Source organism: Lynx canadensis, chromosome C1 (genome assembly GCF_007474595.2).
Source record: "Lynx canadensis isolate LIC74 chromosome C1, mLynCan4.pri.v2, whole genome shotgun sequence".
Classification (NCBI taxonomy): Eukaryota; Metazoa; Chordata; class Mammalia; order Carnivora; family Felidae; genus Lynx; species Lynx canadensis.
In genome coordinates this window covers 167,442,758-167,469,922 of record NC_044310.1, presented here as the reverse complement: position 1 = coordinate 167,469,922, position 27,165 = coordinate 167,442,758, and the positions used below count along the sequence as shown (strand labels likewise).

At 33.8% G+C, this 27,165-nt stretch overlaps 1 protein-coding gene across 1 annotated transcript in view; it reads left to right on the top strand.

Moving 5' to 3' along the window:
* CWC22 (CWC22 spliceosome associated protein homolog) overlaps positions 1–27,165 on the top strand; it is a 56,130-nt gene that overhangs the window by 14,980 nt on the left and 13,985 nt on the right. Inside the window, exons 2-13 of the mRNA XM_030325567.1 lie at positions 215–353; positions 4,925–4,992; positions 6,928–7,038; positions 9,706–9,951; positions 13,279–13,407; positions 14,927–15,095; positions 15,475–15,528; positions 17,322–17,457; positions 17,551–17,757; positions 17,850–17,912; positions 22,301–22,405; positions 23,791–23,872. Of these exons, the coding sequence (XP_030181427.1) occupies positions 327–353; positions 4,925–4,992; positions 6,928–7,038; positions 9,706–9,951; positions 13,279–13,407; positions 14,927–15,095; positions 15,475–15,528; positions 17,322–17,457; positions 17,551–17,757; positions 17,850–17,912; positions 22,301–22,405; positions 23,791–23,872 (1,397 nt within the window). The 5' untranslated portion in view covers positions 215–326. The remainder of the gene's footprint in view (positions 1–214; positions 354–4,924; positions 4,993–6,927; positions 7,039–9,705; positions 9,952–13,278; positions 13,408–14,926; positions 15,096–15,474; positions 15,529–17,321; positions 17,458–17,550; positions 17,758–17,849; positions 17,913–22,300; positions 22,406–23,790; positions 23,873–27,165) is intronic.

The window sequence follows — 27,165 nt, the reverse complement described above, 5'->3', positions numbered from 1 at the left end:
ATTCAGAGTCTGTTCTACATATGTGTTCTTTATACATTGTTATGTGGAACCATTTAAGGACTTTTTAAATTTTTATATAATTATTAATTATATATCTGTGCCTAGTGATTAAGAAAAATAAGATGGTCAAGTGTTCATTGTGTGGAAATAATATGTTGTTATTTCACATACATTTTATCGATGTTAACAAAACTTTCTTTGGTCTATTTCACAGGTAACATTTGCAGACAGAAAAAGTAAACTGTCAAGGAATTCATACTGTTTGGTACCAGTTATTTGGACCAACTTAAGGAGTCTTTGATTTATCAGACCACTGTCAACAAAAAATGAAAAGTAGTGTGGCACAGATAAAAGTAAGTGTTTGAAATTTATAATGAAGAACATAAGCTTGTAGTCCATTATCCTTTAATCAAAAATGCATTTACATAAATAGGACATTAGAAACAGACATTGTATGCATATCTAACTTAGACAATTTCAAATGTAGATCCTTGGTCAGATAGAAGCAATAGTGTGCAAGAGGACAAGTGAGAAGAGAACATGCGGGACGTGTGCGCATATATGTGTCCATGTACATGTGTGTGTATATCAATGCCTGCACAAATCAAGAAAGTGCATGTGAGTGAGCACATGCAGAAGAAAAGTAAATAACAGGGCAAGAGAATCCACCATTCTTAAAGAGCATACTTTCCTGAATGAGCATGAAATGGGGGACAGGTGTCTGCTTCCTCAGTTGATCATAGTTCCTGCATGTCTATCTACAAGTGAGCCTTTTATTGAATATTTCATATGCATAAATGAGTTCTTTATTCTGTGTCATCCTTTACTTAGACATTATACATTTATTTATTTAACAGATAGTCACTAAATTCTTAATTATGTCCCAGTGACTGTTCTAAGTACTTTAGGTAAAGTGGTAAACAAAACAGAAATCCTTGGTTTTGTGGAGTTTGCATTCTAGTAGGGGAAGACAAAATAAATTATAAAATTAATACATAAGTAATTTCTATGGTATGGTACAGTGTTAAGTGTTAGATTCGGGCTGTAGACAAAAGAAATAGGATAAGGTTGATCGTTAGCATTGGAAGTTGCAATTTTTAATAGGGACCCACTGAAAAAGTAGCTATCTGAGCAAAAACTTGAAGGATATGAGGAAGTCAGCCATGCAGATGACCAGGAGAAGCATGTGCCAGGCAGAGTAAACAACAAGTATGAAGACGGAGTCTAGTGTGGCTGAAGCAGGCTGTAAGAAAGGTAGAGTGGTAGATACAGTCAGAGCAGTAACAGAACCAGTAACTCCATCTACTTTCAGAGCTGCTCCTCTGCCTGTTACTGGACTTAGCAGGAGAACAAACCATTCCACTTTTTTTCAGTTTCACAGATCTACAAGCAGGCGCGTCATTTCTTGGGGCTTAGAGTCAGTAAAGGGGAGGGTATATTTTTAATTATAGATCTAGGCACTGCTCCCTTCCTCTCTCCCCCACCACCCCTGTACCCCTAAACTTTCTTTTTTAAAGAGAACCAGTAGACCGAGCTTAACAGTGGACACCAGGCACTGAGGCAGGCTCTGCTGCAATCTTTTCTAAATCCTGTTGACTGTTGTACTGTTGAGCAGAAGGCTAGGTAGACACCCAGCCCGTCCTTGCATCTCTTTTGGTGGGAACTCACTGTCTCAAGCAGACCCATCTGTCAGTAGATACCTTCATATATTGTTCTGGAATCTGCTTCCTTGGGACTTGTACTCGTTGGTCCAGTGGCACTTAAGCAGTTGGTTGATTGTGGGCCTAGTAGGTTGCAGACTATACTAAGAGCCGGGGACATAAAGAAAAAGGAGACCTGGTGTGTAACTGGCTCTTGACTGACAAGAGCACTCAGGTTTAGTCGGATACTTTTTTCACAGAGGGAGACATGTTTAGTCTTTCTCAGGATCCTCTTCCTGCTCCTCGTATACTGTGCTTCTCCGCCTTTGCCTCCTGTGGTCCTGCTGAGTCCTCTGTGGCATCCCCCTAGGCTGAGAGTGGCTATCTTCAGTCACATGCCCTTCAGGCTTGATGGCTCAGCTCTCTCTGCTGGTACTCAATCTAGTCTGCCTCTCTTTTTCCATCCTTTTAGCTACAGGCAGGTCCAAAAGCTGGGTGGGGCCCATTTTTACCTCAGGTGAAGCTCACATCTTCCTTTAATGTTCTGAGGACTTACCTGCTAGGTTCAGGAGGCTTTAGCTGAGGATTCCTTGTTTTTCCATTGAGTCTTACTGCAGCCTCCTTAGCTATCTAGAAGCAAGTTACCCACCTATTGCCAGCCCTTCCTCTCCTTGCTCTTAAAGACTTGTTCCCTGAGGCTAATGGATGCTCAGAGGTCTGGATTCAGGGTTTCTGCTCCACTCACCTTCATATACTGCTCTGTTTATATTGTTAGAGACTATAGGTAACTGCATGATATAAACATTTGTTTTGCTTAATGAACAACTTAGAGAATTTTTTAAGGTAATTGTGACAATATATTATTTTCAACTGCTACTCTGACTTATAATCTGAACTTTATGATAAAGGAAATAGGAAAATTCAGGTTATTATTTGGATCGCATGTCAAAAATGAGTGAAATCTCGTTCATCTACCAAATCCGAGTTCAAATCCTCCTCTACCCACTGTCATCCCTCAGTATTCAGTACTGTTCCCTACTCAAGATGTCCTGTTAGCACTTCTATGTGTGCCAGTCACGTTAACTTGATCATATTTACGAAATTCTGATTCACGACTTCAATATTTTTGGTTTCCCCCCATGCCTACAACAGATGTTGCGGAGATGTGTTAAAAATCATTAGCAAAGAACTGAGGCCTTTTCCCTAATGTAATCAAAATAATTGCTGTGCCTTATAAAAGAAAAAGTAGACCATGCAGTTTTGTTGAGTTCTCTCTCTCCTCCTCCTGTCCTCCTCTTCTTCCTCCTCTTCATCCTCCTCTTTTTCTTCTTCTTTTTATCTCTGTTGTTCTCTCAGGAACATACAATCTGATATGTTTAATTACGGAAATCTTTACAATCATCTCTCTCCCATAAGATCCTAAGTTCACTGAGGGTTTTTCCTATCTTGTGTATCCTCCAGAGTATCTACACAGGAAGAGCTGTGTCCTGTAATAAATGATCAGTGAATACTATGTTTGATGTTGCCATGAATCTAATGAATCTTGTGCTCCATTTTAGGTTTAGGATCTTGGTGTCAGGTTTTGTAGAAATCTATGTCCTACATACTGAACAAATGTCCTACTTCATTGTGTTGCTAAGGGAAATAATTTTTAAAACTTTCTTATATGCATTAGAAACATAGAAACAGATTTTAAGATAGTTGTATTCAGTATAAAATAGTAGCCAAACTATGGCTACTGTAAATTATAAATTTTGATCACATGCTAATTCACCTATATACAATAGTTTGTATATACTATTAGAAAAATTCAATAGTTGTGGGGGGAGAAAAATTCAATAGTTAATGAGATTGTTTGGCAATATATTTATGAGAATGTTAGATTCAAACTGCTGTTAATTAGACGTTCATAAAACAAGAAGTTGAAGTTTGTATTTCTGTGCAGTATAACTTTCTATTTTTTTTTAATTTTTTTTTTTTTACATTTACTCATTTTTGAGAGACAGACAGAGACAGAGCACAAGCAGGGGAGGGGCAGAGAGAGGGAGACACAGAATCTGAATCAGGCTCCAGGCTCCCAGCTATCAGCACAGCGCCCGACATGGGGCTCGAACTCACAAACCGCGAGATCATGACCTGAGCCAAAGTCAGATGCACAACTGACTGAGCCACCCAGGCACCCCATAACTTTCTATTTTGAAATGTATCTTTTTCCTATTAAGGAGGCAAGCATATAAATATGCAGAACAAGTTGCTCATTATTTGATTTACATTTTCTTAGATTTCTAGGTGAAGGTACTTTAAAAAAACATACAATTTTTCTTTTCTTACAATTAGGTAGTTAAAATTATTTTAATTCTAAAAAAAAAAACAAAAAACTGGTCAACATGAATTTTCACCAGTAATGTAAAAAACTTACCTATTTACAGAGATAAATATTTTGGCTTTTTAACTATATTTGGATTTTGAAATTAGGATGTGTTCTCACTGGATAGTTCATATTTCTGACTCCTGTGACATGTCTCTTCAGTTTCATGTTACAGTGCAGTTACTTATTTGTATGTCTTTTTTTTTCCCAAAGGATTTGGCATAGGAGCTATGTCTCACAAATCGTGTTTTTCAAATCTTTAAAGTCTAACATAGTGCTATACATATCAGACTTTCAAATGTTTTCTGAAAATAAAAAAGAATTTTCATAAATATACTAGAGTTGGTTTCTTCTAGCTGTTTATTCAGATTTACTAACCTGGATTAAAGTGGTTTTATAAGTCAAAGTAGATCCAAGGAGGTAAGTGCAGTATTATAAGACTTCGATATAACCACAGAAGTGAGCTCTTTGTGCCAGAAGACCTCTGGCCCTTAGTCATGTTTTTCACCAAGAAAAAGCTTTGGTCTTGTTTTTCACCAAGAGAAGGTCTTTATAAAAATGATACTCTATACATTTATAATTTATTGTATAGGAATAAAATATCAACTAAGTAACTTAGCATCACAAATTTGAGAATTATTTTCTTCTACCTTGAATTTTTCTTGTTTCCAAAAAGTGGTTGGTCCATAGTGAAACCAGAGATCTGCCACAGATATTTACCTTGGAGGCCCTGAAAATTTTCTTTTATCTTATGTACTATTTAGATAACATGTATTTTTCTTATGATTTAAAAAAATGTTTTGAAATAATTTGTACGGCACTTCTGTTTTTCTGAAAGACATATTTCATTTTCTGTGTGTTTTTATCATAATTTTTTAAATGTCCCCCCCCCCCTCTTTTTTTTTCCCTTTGAAAGCATTCTTCTGGTCATGACAGAAGGGAAAACTATAATTCATATCAGAGGACCTCCTCTCCAGAAGACAGGTAAATAATTTTATGTGCTTCTGCAATTTAAATTTTTTGTAATAAGTTTAAGAAATTATTTAGCTGTTAGGTTCCTAATTTTAGGGTGAACAATTTATTTTTGACGGTTTTCAGTATTATTTGAATAAGCTTGAGGACAAATCATTTTTGAATGACTGTTCTGGTAGTTTCTAGTAAATAATTCTAGATTTTATCTAATTTTGGAGGTGAGAAAGAATAATTTCAGCATATCAAAAAATTAAAGTTTTATAAATTGAAATGGATACTAAATGAAAGTTTATAAAATGGAAAACGGAGTTGAAATTATTTTGAAGTGTTGCTTTTGTTACCACTGTCCTATACATGGCTCTTAATAGGTTTCAGAATGCTTTTATGTGTATCATATCTTATAATTGTGTTAAGATCAAAGATCTAGAAATATTACTATTGTTTTAAGTTAACTATTTATTTTGAGAGAGAGCACACAAGTGGGAGAGACACAGAGAGAGAGGGAGAGACAGAGAGTCCCATGCAGGTTCCGCCCTGTCAGTGAAGAACCCCATGGGGGGCTCGAATCCACGAAACGTGAGAGCATGACCTGAGCCGAAATCAGGAGTCACATGCTTAACTGAACCACCTAGGCACCCCGACAAATATTACTATTAATGTTCATCAGGCATTCATAGTAGTACTTTGATTATTTCACTTAGTGAACTATGACCATTGAAAATAATTTATGAAGGGAAAAGCATCCTCTAAACCTTCTTTCAGTTGTCTGATCTCTGCCTTACCCTGTATGTACTTTCTTCTTATGCCACTCTGCTGTCTCTAAAAACTTTTGTTTCATTGACATCAAGTTAATTGTGATGGTTTGCAACTACTTAGTACTTTTCATCAATCATCTACTCTGTCTAAAAGAAAAAAAAACAACTCTCTGCATGTACTGATGCACACCTATATCTGTATGTATATAAATTACTTGTAGAGGTATACAGTTGACCCCTAAACAGCCTGGGAGTTAGAGGCAGTGGTGCCCTCTGCAGTCAAAAATCTGCTTATAACTTTTAACTCCCCAAAAAGTGACTACTAATACTTTACTGTTGACCAGAAGCCTTACCAGCAACATAAACAGTCAACTAATATTTTGCATGTGTTATCTGTGTTACATACTGTATTTTTACAATAAAGTAAGCTGGCAAAAAAATGTTATTAATAAAATCATAAGGAAGAGAAACATATTTATAGTACTATGTTGTATTTATTGGAAAAAAAGCATGTATAGGTGAACCCTCACAATTCAAACCTGCAGTTGTTCAAGGGTTAACTATACATGAAATATGAATCACTATAATTACTGTGTATGTTACTATGTATGTTTATTATGTGTGTACATGTTTAACTTCTCTTAAGGTTCTCTGATTTTATTGTTTTAGGTTTAAGGCAGATCTTATACTGTCATCCTTGTTTGCTAATAATTTCAATCTGTTTGCACTGCTATTCGGTAAAGCAGATTCAAGAATAACAGCTGATGTTTTGTGGATGTCTGTTGGAGTGAGTTAAACTGTTCTTTATGGAGGCCAACCCATGACGTTGGTCTCATTTGTGGTTATTGCTTTGATAAAATGAGTCAACTAGGCAAACGAGTCATTTGCAGGGTGGCCTTTTTCATGCTAACTACATATGATATCCAGATATATAATCCTTTACTTGAGACAGTGTGAATCAGGATGACAGGTTTGGTTACGTGAACTCTAGTAGTTATTTTGTACACAAGCTGAAAGCTTCTATAGTCAAGACTAAATGAATGTCAACCAAATAAGCTGTTTGTTAAAAATAGTTTGATAAGACATTGTTCAGCCATAGAGTTACTTTAGCATTACCAGTATATGACTTTGCTAAGTATTTATAACAGTTGTTTTCATCTTATAACTTTGGTTTTCTTATTTTATGTGTTAGATATGCAGAACAAGACAGATCCCCTCGGGATAGAGATTGCATTGATTACAGCAGGTCGGACTATGAGCGTTCAAGAAGAGGACGATCTCATGATGGTAGCATGGAGTCGCGGTTAGTACTGGAAATTTTAACTATAGAAAAATCACACTCGTTTAAATTCTTTTTTACGCTTCATAATGAAAACAATAATAGCTAATTTTAAACGGATGTTCTTAGGTGCCAGGTTTCTAATAAAGACTTCATGTGGATTAACTCCTTATTGCAGTAAATATATGAAGTAGATACTATTGTGTATTTTATAGATGAAGAAACTGAGGCATAGAGAATTAAGTCATTTGTTTTTGTTTTAAAAGCAAGTCTGTGGCAAGTCCAGGTCTGTCTGACCCTGAGCCTAAGCTCTTATTCATGATATGATACTGTAGTGCATGAGGATGAGTTTTTGAGGTCCCTTACTGAAAGTCATTGATACCATATGGATAGAGTGATCTCAGTTTACTTTGCTGCATGATGGCACTAGGACAGTGAGAGTGAAGCTGCCCGTCTAGTTTTTATCTAAATATATTCTTTCCTGAGCCTTTGGAGAATTTGACTACCCACCTTATTATTGGTCATCCATGTTCAAAAACTTGTCTACCATATTTTATTGTTCACTGAGGTCTGTATCCTTTTGATATCTCCCTCGTATTACCCACTCCATGACTACCAAGACTATACCCCCATTAAAATTTTGATTAAATTCCTCTGCAGTTTGGAGCTAATCACGTTATGTGATATCTGCAGCCAAACTTTCCTTCTCACTACTTACTTTCTAATATACTATATCTAAAACCAAAATGTCAGATTAAATTAACCTCCAAAAGCCAGGCTCATCTGCTATCACCTTAATGACACCCATTAAGAACAACGACTGCCATCATAATTGGTGAGCTGGGCATTCTGCATACTTTGTCAAATACGGTTAAAACACTTAAAACTAGATACTATTTTTCACAGTTTACAAATTTTAAAAAGTGGGTTTGAAGGGATTAAGTAATTTACCTGAGGTTGCAGTTGCCTATCTGGTTGACAATGAAACTGGGATTTGAATTCAATTTTGACTCCAATGCCCATGTTTTTTTCCAAAATCTCTGACTATTGCTTCATTGTAACTGTTTTTGGTCCATTGTATGTACATAAGTCTCATTTGATCCGTACAACAATACTATGAAGTAAGCAGACTGTGTATTATGTAGAAATAAAAGCTAACAGTATGAAAGCATTGGAAGAGATGCTATTTAGTCTCAAAGAAGACTGACTCTATTACTTCTGCACTCCGAAGGTCCAAATATTAAAATTATAAAGATGCAAGTTTATCAGTCAGCTAGCAGTCTTACCTAGTGTTTCTCAGAAGAATCATAACCCTTGCCAGTAAATTCCTGCTGTAGCTGCTTTCTTGGAACATATCACACTCACAATAAGAAGCAACTCAGTTGCAAATCACTGCCTAGATTTCAGTGCACCTGGCTTTGTGACTAATTAACATGTCTATTTGGAACCACTTTTCTTCCCTTCTGTTCACTGTGTCTCCGTGGATAGTGGTATACTTAAGTTTCAAAGCAGCTTCTCTGCATCTACCTGGCTAGGTGACTGCTTTCTCTTTGTGTGTAAGTTGTATTACTGTTTGTTAAGACAGACCATCTCAAATACACCCTTCCTAGATCTAGCTAAAATCTAGCCAGCAGTTTCCTGGTAATAGTGATAAATGAAACTTGTTTTTATTTACTATATTCATTTAACTCATGGTGCCCAAAGTGTGAGCAGAATGATCTGAGTTTCCCAGGTAGTATAGGTAAAAAATAACTAAGTGGACAAATTCTTCTCAGAAAAAATAGCAAAAAGCAGGTATTTACTATTTCCCATTAGTTCTTGGTAATTTCAGAGAATAATACCTTGATTGTTTTAAAAATGTTAGCCTAAGAATGGATACTCACTCACTGTTGCCCATTAGTTCTTGATCATTTCAGAGAATAATACCTTGACTGTTTTAAAATGTTAGCTTCAGAATGGATACTCAGCTACAAAAATGATAGCTTAAGAATGGGCACTTATAGGTAGAAAATAGTTGATTTTTTTTTACACTGTCTCGAATAACCAGATGTTTCTGATATTCTGAGGTTTTAAATGCCACTTCTATGGAGGAATAATTTCAAATGTTACAGTTTTTTAAGATAATTTTACTTCTAAATTGCCATTTGGAGATAAATTCTGGTTTCTTCTTTATACAGTTTATCATGTATGTCAGAGGCTAAATTGTCTTCTTAAAACACTATTTTCACGTCATTATCACACTCAAAAGCTACTAATGATTCCCCATCAACTCCAGTATAAAAAACTTGAAGTCTGTTCCTTGTCTTTAAAGATTTCATAGTCTGACTCAAATTCATCTTTCCAACTGCCATTATACATGATTCCTTATTGTTTCCTGACTATTCTGCTAATTAGCTTGAACATCCCTGCTCACTTTTCTAGTAGTTACTCTGTCTTCCACTAGTTGCAGAATGCCCTGCTTCCTCCTCCACTTTCCTCTACTTGCCCCAGTGTAAATTCTGTCAAGCTTTGAAGACCTCTTTTAAGTTCTATCTTCTCTGTGAAGCACTTCCTCACCATTCCAAACCACTTTTCCTTATCTGAATTTGTGACCTGCAAATGGTCTTGCTCATTTGGTATGTAGCTCATTTAAGAATGTAATTTATATGGTCTTTTCTCAAAAAAAAAAAAATTTTTTTTTTAATATTACAGAAGTAGGGACCGAGAAAAACGCAGAGAAAGAGAAAGAGATGCTGATCGTAAAAGGTCTCGGAAATCCCCATCTCCTGGGAGAAGAAGCCCAGAACAGTCAGTAACCCAGAATTCCCCTGCTCAGGATGAACCTACTGCAAAGAAGAAGAAAGATGAACTGGATCCTCTTCTTACTCGTACTGGTGGAGCATATATTCCTCCTGCAAAGCTCAGGATGATGCAAGAGCAGATTACAGATAAAAACAGGCATGTTAATATCACTAAGTGTACAAAGCGATGATACCCTTTCTGAAAAAAAATCAACTGTGGTCTAATTAACCTTGGCTATTGAGAGTTTACATTACCAGTCCAAAATGGTAGGGACCTCAAATTAGACTTCTCTTCTTTATTCCGTAAGCTCCTTTGGAGCTCTGCTTACTATTTGCCCTGGCATTAGCTCAACATTTTATTTTTTTGCATGAGTAAATCAAAGAGTTTAAGGAAAGATCTTTTATTTTTACTATTTTCAAACTATTCCTTTTATAGTTGTATGCATGCCTATTAGTAGTATCCATTTTTCATAGAGAGTCAAGAGCATTATTGATATTTTAGAGCTAAAATGGATCTTTCCAGTTATACCAAACCAAGAGTGGCAAACTTTTTCTGTGAAAGGCCAGGTAGTAAATATTTTAGGTTTTATGCGTTGTTCTGTCTGTTGCCGCTGCTCGACTCTGCTCTTTAATGCTGTGAATACAGCCATAGGTAATATGTAAACAAATGAATATGGCTTTGTTCTAGTTAATCTTTATTTATAAAAATGGACTATAGGATGCATTTGGGCCATGGATGTAGTTTGCCAACTCCTATACTAATCTATGACATGAAGTTGACAGTTTTCTCTACCCATACTTTTCTTAGACCATGCCATGTTAGACTATAATTTTTTGCTAAGGCAAACAGTCGAAATTCATATATGAACATACACCCTGAAAATACATATCTTCACTTCCCTTTTCAAAATAATTAAGACAAGAAGAACTATGTATGAAAATACAGCTAAGTTTTCAAGATGTTATTCTCTAGCAGAATGAGGTAATACAGTCCAAGATTGAAATGATCACTCAGTTGCCAGTTAGGTAATAAAAAGATGGGATAGAGGGTAGCTACACTTTAAGAAAAACAGATTTCCAGGTGAGCCAGTAGTGTTCCCACATCTTTCATAGGTATTTTAATGGCAACTTGAAAGTACTTGAGAACCTTTTTATAAATGAAATCTAAAGTTACTTCATGAATTGGCTGGAAGTAGAAATGCCATTTATATCAAGTATAAATATTTGAGATAAAATTTGTAAAATTTATGAGCTAGAAAGGGACATTAGATGACATTAAATTTAAAACTAATTAGTAAGTTTCTCTGTATGTGTCATATTCCAGTACTTGCTGGCAATGCCTGCAGTGTTATGTTGGGAAGGGATTTGGAAAGGGCTTCTGTGGTCAGTAGGAGCTTCATGAGCATGTAAGCATTTTGCTCTCTGCTCTCCGAGGCAGTAGTAGCAACATTAGTGAGAAAGAGTCATGGTCCCCAATTCTGTCCAAAGCAATCCTAATTGTAAAAGACCAGAAACATTGTTATTAAGCCAAGTCTTACTTCCTTGTAAATAAAGTGGGTGGAGAAGAGTCCACAGTGTTTGTAATTTTACACAGATTCCTGGAAGATAATTTTATATACATTTTAAGTCTGTTCATAGGCAGGGGACAAGGAACAAGGAGAAGTCTCTAAAAGAAGCCTACAGACTTTGCTTTTAGTAGATAATAAGTCAGGTGAATTGTATTCTTAATTAGGCTTCTTAATTAGGAAGTACAGTTGTACTTGATTAGTTTTTTTCCAAGCTTTATATAGAGAGATTGATTGTGTATCAACAATCTTATTAATTAGGCTAGTTTTTAAGCCATTGATCTTCTTTCTCAAATAATAGCATACTAAAGGGATGAGGTTGGGGGCCATTGGGAGTGTTCTGCCCACCTCAGATGCAGGCATTTAGGGGATACATGATCTATACGGAATTTAAAAACAATATAATTAACTGCAGGTGAGTCCGCTTTTTGTCCTCAGTATCTTCTGAGGACAACGTCAGTGATGAAATAACTCTTCCGCACCAGGGCAGACTGCTCTCACCACCTCTGCCTTGGTAAGCCACTCCAGAACAGGGACTCGTAACCTACAGACCTTCTACCCATGGGTAGAATTTAGACAATCTGTGAATGTAAATGGAAAGAAAAAAATTACATCTTTATTATTCCTAATCTCTCACTAAAATTTGGCATTTCTTTATATTAGGAATGTAGGCAGTAGATCGTAGTATTAACAGACTATTTGTTGCAAATATCTCAAAATATTGTGTATGGCCATGCTAATTTGGAAATTAAAGAAGTGATTAGGCCCACCACCACCTTGTATTATTTAATGTGTTAAGCACATAGAGGGGCTCCTGAATGTCTCAGTCGGTTAAGCTTCCGACTTCAGCTCAGGTCATGGTCTTGCGGTTCATGAGTTTGAGCCTGGCATCGGGCCCTGTGCTGACACCTCAGAGCCCAGTGCCTGCTTCAGATTCTTTCTCTCTGCCCCTCCTCTACTCGCCTTCTCTCTCCCTCTCCCAAAAATAAATATTTTAAAAAAAGACACACACATAGAATACTGTATCAAACTTTTTTTCTTTTCGTGCTTTGAAAACTATTTAAATATGATTGCTATCCTTTGTAGTCCTATATATTTATATATATTATTCCAAGAAGTCCATCAGCTTCACCAGACTGCCAGAGAAGTATAAGGAAGAAAAAAAAGATATGACTTTCTGCAGGTGAAATCATATTTCACAGAGAAATAAATGTAAAAACCATAAAATTTTAGAACTTTAAAAGAAAATAAACCCAATTAGGCTAAATTATTTGCCTGAGATCTAAGTTAAAAAACAGCCAATATAGCTGTGGGATTACTGCCTAAATGTAGAGATGTTCTTTAAAATACAACAGTCTTTCAGCCCTATGATTTCATGTGACCTTCCCTTTTCCTGTAAATTTTACCATTTCTTTATAGTTTAAAATATTTGCTTTTTTTCGTGCTTTTATGAGAAAGGTCATAATAAAAATCTCCTTTTTATGGCTTATATTTGGATACTTCATATTATAATTTAAATTTTTTAAAACTGTCATTTTTAAATATTTTTTAAAGATAATTTAAAGTAAGTGAATGTTATAATGTAAAATAAATATGCATTGAATCTAATAAATGGATATTATGATTTGTAATGTACATGGATATAATAAAAAAACATTATTCTTACACAATTTTATTATATTATTAAAGAGAAGTGATCTATAGATGAGCATCATATGTACAGAACATCAAATATGGTTTAGGATATAATCTATGTATTTGTAGTCATATAGTCATATATTTTACTGCACTTTGAGGTCATTTGTGAATATAATGTTAAAAACAAAGGAACACTAAGTATTTTTTAAGTTCTTATTATAACCTCTTGTTATTGTAATCATTGTGTAAGTTTTCACTTTATTAAAATCAATTCTTTTTAGCTTAGCATACCAGAGGATGAGTTGGGAGGCCCTAAAGAAGTCAATCAATGGTCTTATCAACAAAGTCAACATTTCTAATATAGGTATTATTATTCAAGAACTTCTTCAAGAAAATATAGTTAGAGGAAGGTAAGCATCAACTATTTTATTTATAGTATTTCATAGCAATTTTTCAAAGGAACATAATATCCACATGGACAATAATCACTGATTCATTGTGCTGCTTTAATAGTAGTTGAGAATAATTATTTAAAATGCAGTTCTTGTAAAAATGTAAACTACTAACAAATAACTTGTGCTTCAGTGTTAGAAATTGCATGGAGTTTTTGCTTTTTGAGAAGGTTTGATGTCACATACTGATTTTGGGGCAGATATTTGTTTACTGAATACTTCTAATTTAAACTCATGAGGAATAATGAATATTTTATTTTATTTTTATTATATTTATAATATTTATTTATTATTAAAATGTTATTATATAACGTTCATTTCTAATGAAAGCAAAGTGAGAATGGAAAAGAAATGAGAAAAATTAGTGGTAAATTTTAGAAAAGCAGAAGGGAGTGACAGTCATTTTCTCTGTGGTTTTAAATGGTCATGATTTTAAAAGGGTCAGGAAATAGAAATATTTCATATGCTATTTTTTATTTTAAAATCTGAGGGATGCTTTCCGATGTCATTTCACATGACCTTGATTTATCATCTCAAAAACATTGTGGGGAGGTCATATAAAGTAAGGTGTAGCATGTTGTGGGGATATAAAAGTTGACCAAGAGGCACCCACTGTCCTTAAAAGGTAGGTAGAGCTCTCCCGTTTTAGTCAGAAAGCAGCAGAAGCTTTATGGGTTGCTTAAGATCTCACAGTTTATAAGCTGGGTGTTCTTTTCTCATTTTCTACTCTGGTGATTCAGTTGTCAAAGTTAAACCTAATAACTGTTAAGATATTGTTTTCCTGCCTTTTGGCAATCCGGTAATTATTTGTCATTACATTGCTAAAAATAACTCTTCAGTTAGCTCACTTTGCATTTCTCTCCTTATCAAATGCGTATACAACCATGCTCACTTCGGAATGAGTTAGAAGTGGAACCTTATATTTTCCTGTCATTGTTTTAGCATTATTATTCTTGCAATGCTTTAACTGTGTCTGTCTCATAGCAGTATTCCAAATCTTCATTTTACTAACATAGGCTTAAAGATGGAAACCATCCAAATTTGTCTTTAATCACAGAATTAATTTTATATAAATGATGGGCTCACAGTGGAAATTCAACTTCTAATTTTAGTTTTTGATGCAGATCTTGTTTTCCTTCACTTTTTTGAAGATGTAAAACATATTAGTATAAAATGCTTTAAAAACTCAAATTCATGATTAGATCGAAGAGACATAAGCAAGGAAAAGAGGAATTTAGAGAAAAAAATTTTTTGAAGAAAATAATTGTAGACAAAGCTGTTTTAAAAAAAGCACAGATCCGAAGTTTTGTTTTTCAAAAGTTTTTGTTTATCAGTAAGACTAGATAAGGTGAGGAAGATTTAGTCCAGTTTTAGCTATTGTGTTTATTTACAGATGAGTCATATTGCTGGATTTTAAATTTTTTTTTCTTTTGATTAATTTGGTGATTATTGACTCTTTTTTTTCTTTTTTAAACAGAGGCCTGCTGTCCAGATCTGTTTTGCAAGCACAGAGTGCTTCTCCGATCTTCACCCATGTTTATGCAGCATTAGTGGCAATTATCAACTCAAAATTTCCACAAATCGGGGAATTAATCCTCAAGAGGTTAATTCTTAATTTTCGAAAAGGCTATCGAAGAAATGATAAGGTATATATTATGGGCTTGTAAATTGCCTGCCACATAGGGACAGACTAATCTATTATCAACAGTGGTAAGCAATATTGATTGCTACATAGGAATTCCTTGCATTCCTTTCATGAGAACATTTTTTTGTTTTATTAAATATCCCTGGCGACTAATGATGAGCCACAGACACAATGGCTATAACTGCAGAATTGTAATTATTTAGCCAGAAACGGCACTATTTCACATGTAATAGTTTTTATCTTGTAACTTTCTGTACTATAAAAATTACGTTTGTGTGCTACATATTTTAAGTAGAGTGTGTAAGTGAGCTGAAGATTCAGTAGTTAACTGAAAATTGGTTTTAGTTTATAGATTTACTTTGTCTCTGTTCACTTTTCAGCAACTTTGTTTGACTGCTTCAAAATTTGTGGCACATCTTATTAACCAAAACGTGGTAAGTAAGTTTTAATACTTGATGCCGTTCAGTGGCATTAGACTACATGCTTGATGCCACTTCATTGACACATCTCTATTTTTGTTTCGCCTTGTAGTCTTTCAGAAAAGTATCTTGGATGATATTTTAGTTTTAAAACTATAAAAAACGTGTTTAACATTCTTAAATAAAAAGAGGAACACAGAACAGTATTTTATCACATTGATAATACTATATGTGGTTATTCAACTATAAATTATTCCTTCAAAGAATATAATTTAATCATATTTATAAGACAATAAAGTTGATATTTCTTCTACTCTTTTCTCCTGTACCTGTTGTTTTGAGAACCTCGTGCTGATATTCTATTCTATAAGAAATCCTTTTCTCTGCAACTACATAGTATATAAAGTCATATATTCTTAGAATCAGTTTATAAAATATAAATTTTAAGTAATTCTAAGTAATTTTAATCTGTTTTAAATGTAAATAGTTTTGTCTTTTTATTGTTCAGGTTTTATGATTATTTTGTATTCATCCATTGATCTATTTGAGAGGGTTTTTTTAATTTAATTTCTGTTTAAACTTGAAAATAATAAAATTGCTCTTATTAGCACTCAAAGGTTTCTTTCTACATATAAGATGAAGAATTTTGAAGTCACACTTAATCTTATTTATCTACCATTAATATTTTAATTCTTTCCTACATGAAATGCTTTCCAGTGTTCACTCTTAGAAATCTATTAGATTTTAACCTAATGAGTTAAATTACTACAATGCTAACCTGCTTCTTAAGACCATGGAGACTTAATTTCACGTGCCTATAACAGAACAGATAGTAAGTTTTAATTTTGAGTGTATATTAACTACACTCATTTTGAAGATATTTTTGGCATTGCTACAAAACAGTTAAAATGTTAAATATTTTAGATTCTCAATTATGGTACAGGGCAATATTTTCTAATCACTGATATAAGACTGTTAAGACGTGTTTTTGATATTGTGCTCAATGGAAAGAATATTTTCCTAAGAGTTAGACTGTTTCCCTCCCCATCTCAAAGAAGGATCCAACCTTAGAAAGGCATATAGACAGTGTCTTAAAAGTGCCTCCTGGTACATTTTCTTTTCACAGCAAAGCTTCTCAGGAGAATTTTATTCCCACCCTTCCTGGCATTATTTAGAAGTACTAAGTTTCAAACGTGACCAGTGTAAATAACTTGATTTAGTTAAAAAAAAAAAAATAGAGGGAAGTATTTCAAAAGTGTCCTTGAGTACCAGAAACAGTTAAGATATTTTTGGATAAAATTATTCATATAATTTATGAACTATTTGCTAAATAACAGAGTGGCTGATAGAATGACCTGGGAAATGGCTGTAAAGACTTGTGGTTGTGAAGAAGGGTATTAGAAAAAATAATAGTATTACTATTCTTCACATAGTGATTGTAAAAAATTAGTACATAATTTTTAGCTTATATTTGGAAGTTAATTATGGCATTTCCTATAAACATATCGTTTGATACATGTAGTGTGTAAGAAGAATTATTTCTTCTGGAGATAAATCAAATAGTTGTATTCAGTATAATTCAGATTTTTGGAACAATCATCTGGAAATTTTTAACAGATGCCTAATGAAAGTAAAAAAAATTGTATCCCATATTTGGAGTATTTCTATATGCATTATAAAACTTTGCTCATCAAATGTATAATATTGCTGCAAAAACAAGATTTGCTAATTTTTTAAATTACTGTTAATAGTAGGTTAATGTATTTAAAAGTATTTTCTCTATTCCATATGTCTTCATTCTGTTTAAGGCACATGAAGTTTTATGCCTAGAGATGCTCACTTTGCTCCTGGAAAGACCAACTGACGATAGTGTTGAAGTAGCTATTGGTTTTCTCAAGGAATGTGGCCTTAAATTAACACAGGTGTCACCAAGAGGAATCAATGGCAAGTATATGCTCTCAGTTTGATATCGAGCTTTGGCTTGAGTATTATATTTTTTGCTTATTTTCCTGTTTTTTTCTTTGTTTTTAACTTTAGCTATATTTGAGCGCCTCCGAAATATTCTCCATGAGTCTGAAATTGATAAAAGAGTTCAGTATATGATTGAAGTGATGTTTGCTGTACGGAAGGATGGATTTAAGGACCACCCTGTTATCCTAGAAGGACTTGATTTAGTAGAAGAAGATGATCAGTTCACTCATATGCTTCCTCTGGAGGACGACTATAATCCAGAAGATGTTCTTAGTGAGTCAGGGGTTGGGGGAGATTTGGGACGTGGGACACCAACAAATGTAAGTATAGAAAATAAACACTATTTTTTAATTTCTTTTTTTAAGATGTTTTCAAGATGGATCCTAATTTCATGGAGAATGAAGAGAAGTACAAAGCTATTAAGAAAGGTAGGTAGAGTTTTATAGTCTATTTTGGATTAGTAGAAGCAATTCATGTAGCTCTATAATACTAATAGAAAGGTTTAGATCACTGACCTGATGAAATCTCTGCTCTTATGAAGCCATTTTCTTCACTTTTTTCCCCCATGCATTAGTATTCAGCCTAGTGCTTGTTGGTGGTATTACTTCATTCTAAATTATTTACCTCTTTGTCCCTCTCCTCTTTCCCTGTGTTTAAATTATACAGCCCTTAAGTCTTATTCCTCTTAAGAAATATCCATATATTACTAATGGCCTTTATTTTATTTACTACCACTTAAGAATTACTGGTGGCTTTCATTTTAACTTCACTGCCACCTAAGAATTAGTACTTAAGTTTACCCCTGATTTAATGATCAACTGAATGCTATTCTTTTATTATAAAGTGCTGTACTTTATTATTTCTTGAGAGCAGATTGATATCCTGATAAAATCAATAATTCCAGACAGGGTATCAATGGTCAATAAATTGATAAATTGATTATTATTATCATTTGTATGTTGCCGATGTATTGTAAACACTAACTTTGGACAGACTTTGGTTTGTATTTTGTCTGCCTTTACAAGCTAAGTGACCTAGAACAAGTTACAAAACTTGTTTGATGTAAATGTTACTTGTTTAAGGATAAATAAAGTGTAGAGCCAGTATTTAGGCAATGTTTTTTTTTTCACATTTGTTATCATTTTTCTTCTAAAGCTAATATTCAGAATTACCTATATAATTATATTATAATTACAATTTTATGAGTTCCATTTCCCTCAAGCTGTGATTTTGTGTGAGAAGTACTTACTGTTCTGAAATCTCTCAGGAAGCAAGCAGGCAGCCTAGAGCTCTGTCACTGCCTGCATTTCCTATTTTAGTCATTTGGAAGTAGAATGAAATAGCAAGTAAAGTGTAAGCAGCTTCACATTTCTATACGCTATTCTACAAATCTGGTTCAATAAATAGATTTCTCTTCTTAGGTACCAGGTTCCTAGGGGCATTTCACTGCAACGGCCAGATTCCTTTTGCTATTATAATTTAGTTTCTAAACATGGAGAATTCCTTGGACCCATTTTGCCTTCTTTTCTTATGAACTTGCTTTTCTACAGTATCCCTCAAAGATGCTAAATGGATTTATGGAATTTTTACCATACCTGTTGTTTTTTTTGTTATTGTTTGTTTTTTTTAACTTGGGAACTCTCCATCCGTTTCTTTACTATATCAGCAGTTGGGCAGTGCCAGGAAAGTGGTACTTTCTTTAATTGTAGCACTTTCTTAAACTCTTTGAACTCAAGATCCCTTTCTACTCTCAATGACTACTTTATGAGACAAAAGAAATTTAAGAAAAATGACATGTTTCATATATTTTGTACAATTTAATATCTGACTTAATAGGAAATGGATTTTCATATTGTTTGTGTTCAGTCTATTGCAATAGGTTGTTTGGATGTATAGGAAAAAAATTTCGCCTCACAGATAATATGTGGTTGGAAAAGAGAAGTATTTTAATAGCCTTTTCAGATAATGTGTATATTCTTCCTTAAGAGTATGCCTGTCGGGGCGCCTGGGTGGTGCAGTCGGTTAAGCGTCCGACTTCAGCCAGGTCACGATCTCGCGGTCCGTGAGTTCGAGCCCCGCGTCAGGCTCTGGGCTGATGGCTCGGAGCCTGGAGCCTGTTTCTGATTCTGTGTCTCCCTCTCTCTCTGCCCCTCCCCCGTTCATGCTCTGTCTCTCTCTGTCCCAAAAATAAATAAACGTTGAAAAAAAAAAAATTTAAAAAAAGAGTATGCCTGTATTTACAAGCTAATAGTTTTGGGTGTTTTTTTTTTTTTTAATGTTTATTTATTTTGAGAGAGAGAGAGAGAGTGTGCAAGATGGGGAGGAGCAGAGAGAGAAGGAGAAATAGAAGGAGAGAATTCCAAGCAGGCTCCATGCTGTGGGCACAGAACCCAAAGTGGGGCTCAGTCACATGAACCATAAGATCATGACCTGACCCAAAATCAAGAATCGGACACTTAATTGACTAAGTTACCCAGGTGCCCCCAAAAGCTGATAGTTTCTTAAAGATTAATTGAAATGTGAAACCTGAAACAGTATTCATGAATTTTCATACTCTGTTACACTAAAATCCCCTGGCATATCACTTTGAATGGATCTTTTACCCATGCATGATTTCGTAACATGCTCCACTGATCATTTGGGAAATAGCAATTCACACAGTTATGCATATCTTCCAAGTGTTAACATGTTAACATTATCAAAATTAAATTAGCACAGTATCAAGAAATCACATTTATTAATATTGCTACCTGTCTTACCAGAGAACTCTGAGTATTGGGAAACTGTCAAGCTCACAAGAATGGATACGAGTTTTCTAAAACTCTAATTTTCTCTTGAGAATTCTGATTTTATCATGGGGGTAAATATTTTTAATTGTTTTCCTTGAAGTGACAGTCTCACTTTGTTTATATTTGAGAAAATGTCTGACAAAATGCCTAACAACTAACGTCAGCCATTCTGTCAAGTAAAAATGAAAAATGTAGCGAATTCCCATGGCAGGTCAAGCACTCACATAGGTGCTTTTCTCTAAGATAACCATAACCATTGTGCATCTGTCTTTAACAGAAGGGCCGTACATGAACTTCATGTTTTGTTGTTCATGCCTATATATGCCTACACATAAGGACTGAGATTTAATGAAATGAAATGCCCTTCCTCTTCAAGGGCATTCTTAAGTCAGACTGGCTTTTTAAAACCTCCTGCAAGAGCATGGCAGTAAAGAGCACAGTGACTGGTGCAGTTTGGTGCCTTGATTTGTGCTCAGGTTGCAGTGGTTTCAACCCCCATTGCTTTTGGACCACTGTAGATGTCAGCACAGTGAAAAGGCAGATAATGTCTTTGTATTGTTATGAAAACAATTTTGACCTCGCAGACCACCTGACAGGCCTCACTGACCCCTGAGGGACTCACAGAGCATACTTTGAAACCACTGCTTCATTCAGTTAATGAAATCCAATTGTCATTGCCTAAGTGATTTCAGTAAGTAGATTCTAAAGTGGAGAGATGAGGAGAGGATGATGTAAACGACTAGACAATTCATTTGACCTTCATTCTTTCATAAAATGTTCTAGAACTGGCATAAAAAAAATGGCCACAGCAGGAAGTGGGCACAGCTTTAGTAATTAGCACCTTAGAGTGACCCAGGTGCACTTGTGTTTTAGGTCTTACAGCATTTGGGAAAACAGCAGGAGTGCCTGTCTTCCTACTATTGAATGCTAAATAGTTTCCTCTCTTAAAAGTCTGTCTAAGCCACATTATGTAATAGGAAACTAGACACATTAGATTATTACTTGAAGTCACATTTGTTAGAAGTATTCTTGGGATTTGTGTGTCAGCTAAGGATTGAATGACACCTCTTCATTTTAATAAAATGATTTATTTTTTAAGATAGGAAGTTTTCTGCTAACATTAAGTGTTATATGTAGCTCCTGATTTATAGTGCTCAGTTAAATATAAGAAAGTAGAATTTTCCTAAAAATAAGTTCACCCCAAAACTTTATATTAAAATCTCTGATTGTACTAGAAATGCAAAAGTGAAGTATTAGCCAGGTTTGTAAAATCTTTTATCTGATTAATAGAGGACACCATTGGGCAAAATACAATTTTAGTTTTTGTCATTTGTTAACTATTAATATGGTGACTGGACCCACGTATTGTCTGATTTACATCACTGTTTTCATTTCCTTCTGAAGGTGAGTTGTATTTTAAGATGCAATTTTCCAGTGAAGCGCTTATCTTACTAGTTTTTTTTTTTTAAGGCTTTTAAACTTCTGTTTCTGTTTACATATGGAAAGTCTTTAGATTAATTGTAATATTCTATTTAAGTATACATAAGAATAAAAATCTCATCACTGTTTATTTAAAGTAAACACTAAATTATGCAATTATTTTTTCTTCGTTCTTCATCTTTCACAAAACATTCTTACCCTAAATTCTTTTTTTCTAGATCTAGCCTTAGCTTTTTATAGTAGACGATCTCTTTTTTGATGCTGAACTATTATTTTGACTCCAGTGTACCTGTTTCCATTCATAATTTATTTTTCCAGTGGTCTTGCTGTTTTGGAAAACCTTCATCTACTATTTCTTTGTTCTTTTCATCCCTTCCTTATTTTATGACCATTTTCTAGCTGGCAGAAGAATGATACATACGGCTCTCTGACCACCTAGGCAATAACATAGGCCTGGGTGATCATCTTTGTTGGGTGGTAAACTGGAACAACACTATGGATTTCGGCCAACTGAGAATTATCTTCTCAGAATGAGATTCATGTGTATCACTTGCTCACTGATATTTTCCTATACTTTGTTCTGGTAGAAATTCTTGATGAAGGAGATAGTGACTCAAACACAGACCAAGATGCTGGAAGTAGTGAAGAGGAAGAGGAGGAAGAGGAGGAAGAGGGAGAAGAAGATGAAGAAGGTAAAAGTGTAGCTCATTCAAATAGTACTGTAAAATATTCTGAAATTAAATTAATTTTAATGTAATCCTCTAAAATAAATTAGGATTGTTCATTAAATTTATTTATTATTTATGTATTATATTATTTAATTTATTAAACTAACATTATCCTCTAAAATTAATTAATAAATTAATTCTAATGTAATCCTCTAAAATAAAATCTGTGGAGGCCTGGGAATTGCTACTGGCATCTGGTAGCTGGAGGCTAGGGATGCTGTTAAACATACTACAAGTCACAAGACTGCCCCCCCAGGACAGATTATTATCTAGCCACTAATGTCAGTATTACTAAGGTTGAAAACTCTGCTCTAAAAGTATTAAACAAGGAAATCATTTTTTTAATATCAGCATATTTTTAATTTGACATTTTATGCATGTGACTATAAACTGTGAAAAAGATGCATTCATGTTGAGTGCATGTGATTTCTGCAACCCTGGCATGAATGTGACACATGAAAGTGATGAGATATTTTCTATTCATTTTGGCAAAATAGAGTGGGGAGGCCAGAAGCTGTGTTTGCACAGAGCAGGCATGATCTTCTTTAGCTTTGATTGCTTTATTTCACAGAAAAGTAAGCTCAGAACTTTAGTTTGGTTAAGTCTCAGTTAAAACACCAGAACGTACATACACTGGTCATTATTTACTTATATTACATACTTGAAAATATTAAAAGTATGTCTTTTCCTTCTAAGACACAATGCATTTTAGCTCTGTCTTGAAGTGTAATTAGTTTTCTACACCATATTTTATAAAAGTAAATTCAATTTTTCCAGTGTCTTTCTTATTTAAAATGTTTCCTAACTACCTGTGTACTACATTTACTTCAGAATTTTTGTTTCATGTGAAAATACTGTTCAAATAAAAACTACTAAATATTTCTAAGAGAAGTTTCCATGAATTAGATAAGAGAAAATTTTGATAAATACACATATTTAAAATGGACCCATCCAGTCTGTCATGATAATCCAGTGTTCTCTGAAACTGAATTTCTACCTGTAAATTACAGTTCTTCCAAATTGTCATGTTTATAACTCTAGAAATAATATCTTAGCAAACAATACTATGAGCGCTGCCTTTTATAGTGTCTAAATGAGCAAGTGGCACAGAAACAAAAATAATATTTCTGGCTTGATTCTGGACTTCTTTGAACTGACACAAGTTATTAAAATACTCTAAGATATGATAAGAGACTAGAAATGGTTACTTTGAACTCCGCAGAAAAGAGTAGTATTATTATTAAACTAGATTCTAAATATTTATGAAAAATTATTATGTAGAGATACATGTACATTTCTTCACATTTATCTTTGTAGTTTTGTAATTGGTTATGTTTAATTTCTTTCAGGACAAAAAGTAACTATTCATGACAAAACAGAAATCAATCTAGTCTCATTTCGTCGTACAATTTATCTTGCTATTCAGTCAAGGTAAGATACTGTAGCTCTGTTGATCCTTGCTTTTCACAGGAGATGGAAAAGAAGATGAAATTTTTAGTATCTGATAACAGAAAACTAGATACCATTTCAGGGATTCTCAAACTACCTGCCCAACTTCATAGATCCCTACTGTTGGTTCTTTGATTCAAAAGAAAATTATCTTTTCTTATTTGGAAGGTCTATTCATGTTACATAATTAAACAGAGTTCTTTTAACTGTCATTCCTCATAGTTAAATATAACTAATAAAAACCTGAAAACAACTCTATATTATAGAGCTGGCACAGTATATAATTGTGTAGTAGAAATTTAGTATTTTTTTAATTTGGTTTCTAATTCTGATTCTAAGCAGAGAAACACTGTTATGATAACTTTTGGATACTGATTTGCCGTGCGGATGGAAATGAATATAAATGGAAATAGGAATTAGGAGGTTTTGAGGACCCTTTGAAGTAATGTTAAGTAAGAACTACTATGATGTCATACGAATATCCTATTCCCTTTGAAGGCTGAGTTTGGTTTTGAAGAGAAATAAATGAAATATGAAATGCTTAGTACATCTGTTGTTTTTTATGCGAATCAACCTATTGATTTAATGGGCACAGTGTTTACATTTTACACTGGAGGATGAATGTTTTCTCAGTTTTGTTTTCTTACTAGGTTTTGTATATTTCCATTTCATATGATGTAATAGCAAAAATGATTCATACGTAGGAGTCATCCTGTTTTTATTCTGTCTGAAAACTTTTTGGCTTAGATTCATCTTCAGAAAGAAAAATGTTAAAAAGCAAAACATTGGCTAGAAATATTTTTGGTTTGTCCTTACCTATTTCTTTGCCTCTCAAATGAAAGAAAAACTATTAAATATTTTTTCATACAAACTTAAAATAGAAAATGAGGAGTTTTTGTTACAGATAAAAATTCTTAGAGTTTGACCTTTCATTTATCCTTTTTTACAAATTCAACAGTAATCACTTGTAAACAGTAGATTCACTGCTTTAATATTGCTGTTAACATTAATTTTGAAAGAGTTACAGTGGAGCTCTTTGAATAATTATTTAAATAAAACTGTTTTTTTAGCTTACCAAACCTTGATAATCCTTGAATCACATGAAATATTTGAACAAGGAAGCATTAGGTCACAGTCACAATTACAGAGTGGTAAGAACTCTAGTAACAGCAATACTGTATTATATGTTAGTATTTGTTAAGAGTTTTGAGCCCCCAAATGCCAAGTAAAAATAATTTATTTATAACAAAATTTGCATATAACAAAATGTACTTAATTAAAAGCTCATACAAATTTTAGGAAAGAACCACACAGACTTCAGCAGAAAGGTGTTTAAAGGACATGGTTGAGGGATTCATGTAATGGGATCCTGAAACATAAAGTTATCAAATAAATATCACTCTAGAACAATAAATGCTATTGTTGGTCATTAAAACAACAAAGCGATTTACTTTGGTTTTTTTCCCAAAGCAACAGTACTCAGTACTAATGATTTTAGTGAGATACATATAAACATCGGTGGGAATTTAAAGGGATACACTGTCTGCGGAAAGCCTTTTGGTAACGTGAATCAGGGGCTTAGTGTCCATGCCGTTAGACAATCCTTTTTCATTATATTTCTTAAAGAAATACATACTGACAGAGAATTACAGAGAGAATTGTTCAGTATGGAAAAAAAAAGAGACCATCTTGTCCAATACAAATAACAAAATGTCCAGTTTATGCCACCATTGAAAATCAGGCTAGTGGGGAATTGTTACTGATTTGGGCAAGTGGTCTGACTTAATGTTCAGTGGGGAAAAAACTGTATACTGGATAGTACTGTACCAGTAGTATTTTCTTCACTGTTTCAATAGGTAGGCAGATTCTAGAAGTAGTATATAACATCTCAACAGTGGTTGTCTTGAGAGGAAATTGGATTATAGACTTTTTGTGTCTACTTTTTCCAGTTTTTTTTAGTCTTACATTGATAGTAAACCAATCTATACGAAATATAAATTAAGAATGGAATATAACTCATCAAGTCAGATGGCAGTGAGGGCATCATACAGTTTGCTTTCGGAAATCTTGTAAACAAAACTGAGGTCGGACAGCTGAACTGTGTGGTGATTTTATTGTTTTTATTTCTTTCCTTTTAGACTTGTTGACTGATCTCACCAGCACTCTTTTTATCATCTTGTTACTATCCTGGTTCCTAAATGACCCTCTCTCATTGACACAAAACATAAAACAACACCATTGCTTTTGTTATTGAAAAGTAGACATTCCTGTTTATTCTTGCTTTCAAATGATGTTCCACTCTGATTTTGCATTTTTGAAGCTGTAGCATTAGAAGGAGGTGGGACTGTCGTTGCCCATCAGAGTTTCTTAGGTTGGAAACATCAACAAAACCATTTGTAAACACAGCTTGAAAACTAGTATCATGTGAAATCTTTTTTTCTGTACCCTTCCCTCAATACTTATTTGTGTTAAACCTGAAATTCATTTGATTTAGCAACCTAAGATAACTGAAATATCAAACTTAGTTCATTTAATATTCACGTTTAGTGTAACTTCAAAACAATCTTGATATGGGGAGTCACCAAATACTTTTAAAATAAAGCAAGAAGGAAAAGAGACTATCATACAGTTAATTTTCTCCCTGGTACTTACTAGATAAAAGGACAGTTGTAAAATATTTTCCTTGACTACTTATTTTTCAGAAATTTCATAGGTTTATTCCTGCATACTAATTCTGTTTCTTGAGGAAAATTAAAACTAGAAAAGAAAACAGTGACTTTCAAAATACTTTTTGGTAATACTGCTATATTCTTGAAGTTTATCAACTGTAGTTTAATATTTTAATCTTAGTGCTAGATATTTAATATTTCCCATTGCAAAAGCTCTTTTTGATATATTTCTTTTTTCTTTATAGTTTTTTTCTTAATTCCATTACATTGTACCATCCAGTTATTACTCTGTTGTGCTTATGAAGCTCAATAAGTATCAGAAACTAAGGAATACAAAGGAATTATAAAACTAAATTCATAATCATTCTGATTATTTTATCCTGATGTTATCAAAAGAAAAAAGGTTGAACATTCTGCAAAAAGTACAAATATATTAGCATTATTCCTAAATTGAATTCACATTGAATTTGATAATTCTCTTAAGCATATTAGAATTATTTTTACTGCAACTTATATGGCATAAAAGCAGTTTTTTTCCTTGTAAGTGATTTTGGTTATTTACTATTTTTATACTTAGTTTTTGAAAATGTAACACAAAAGCACTGT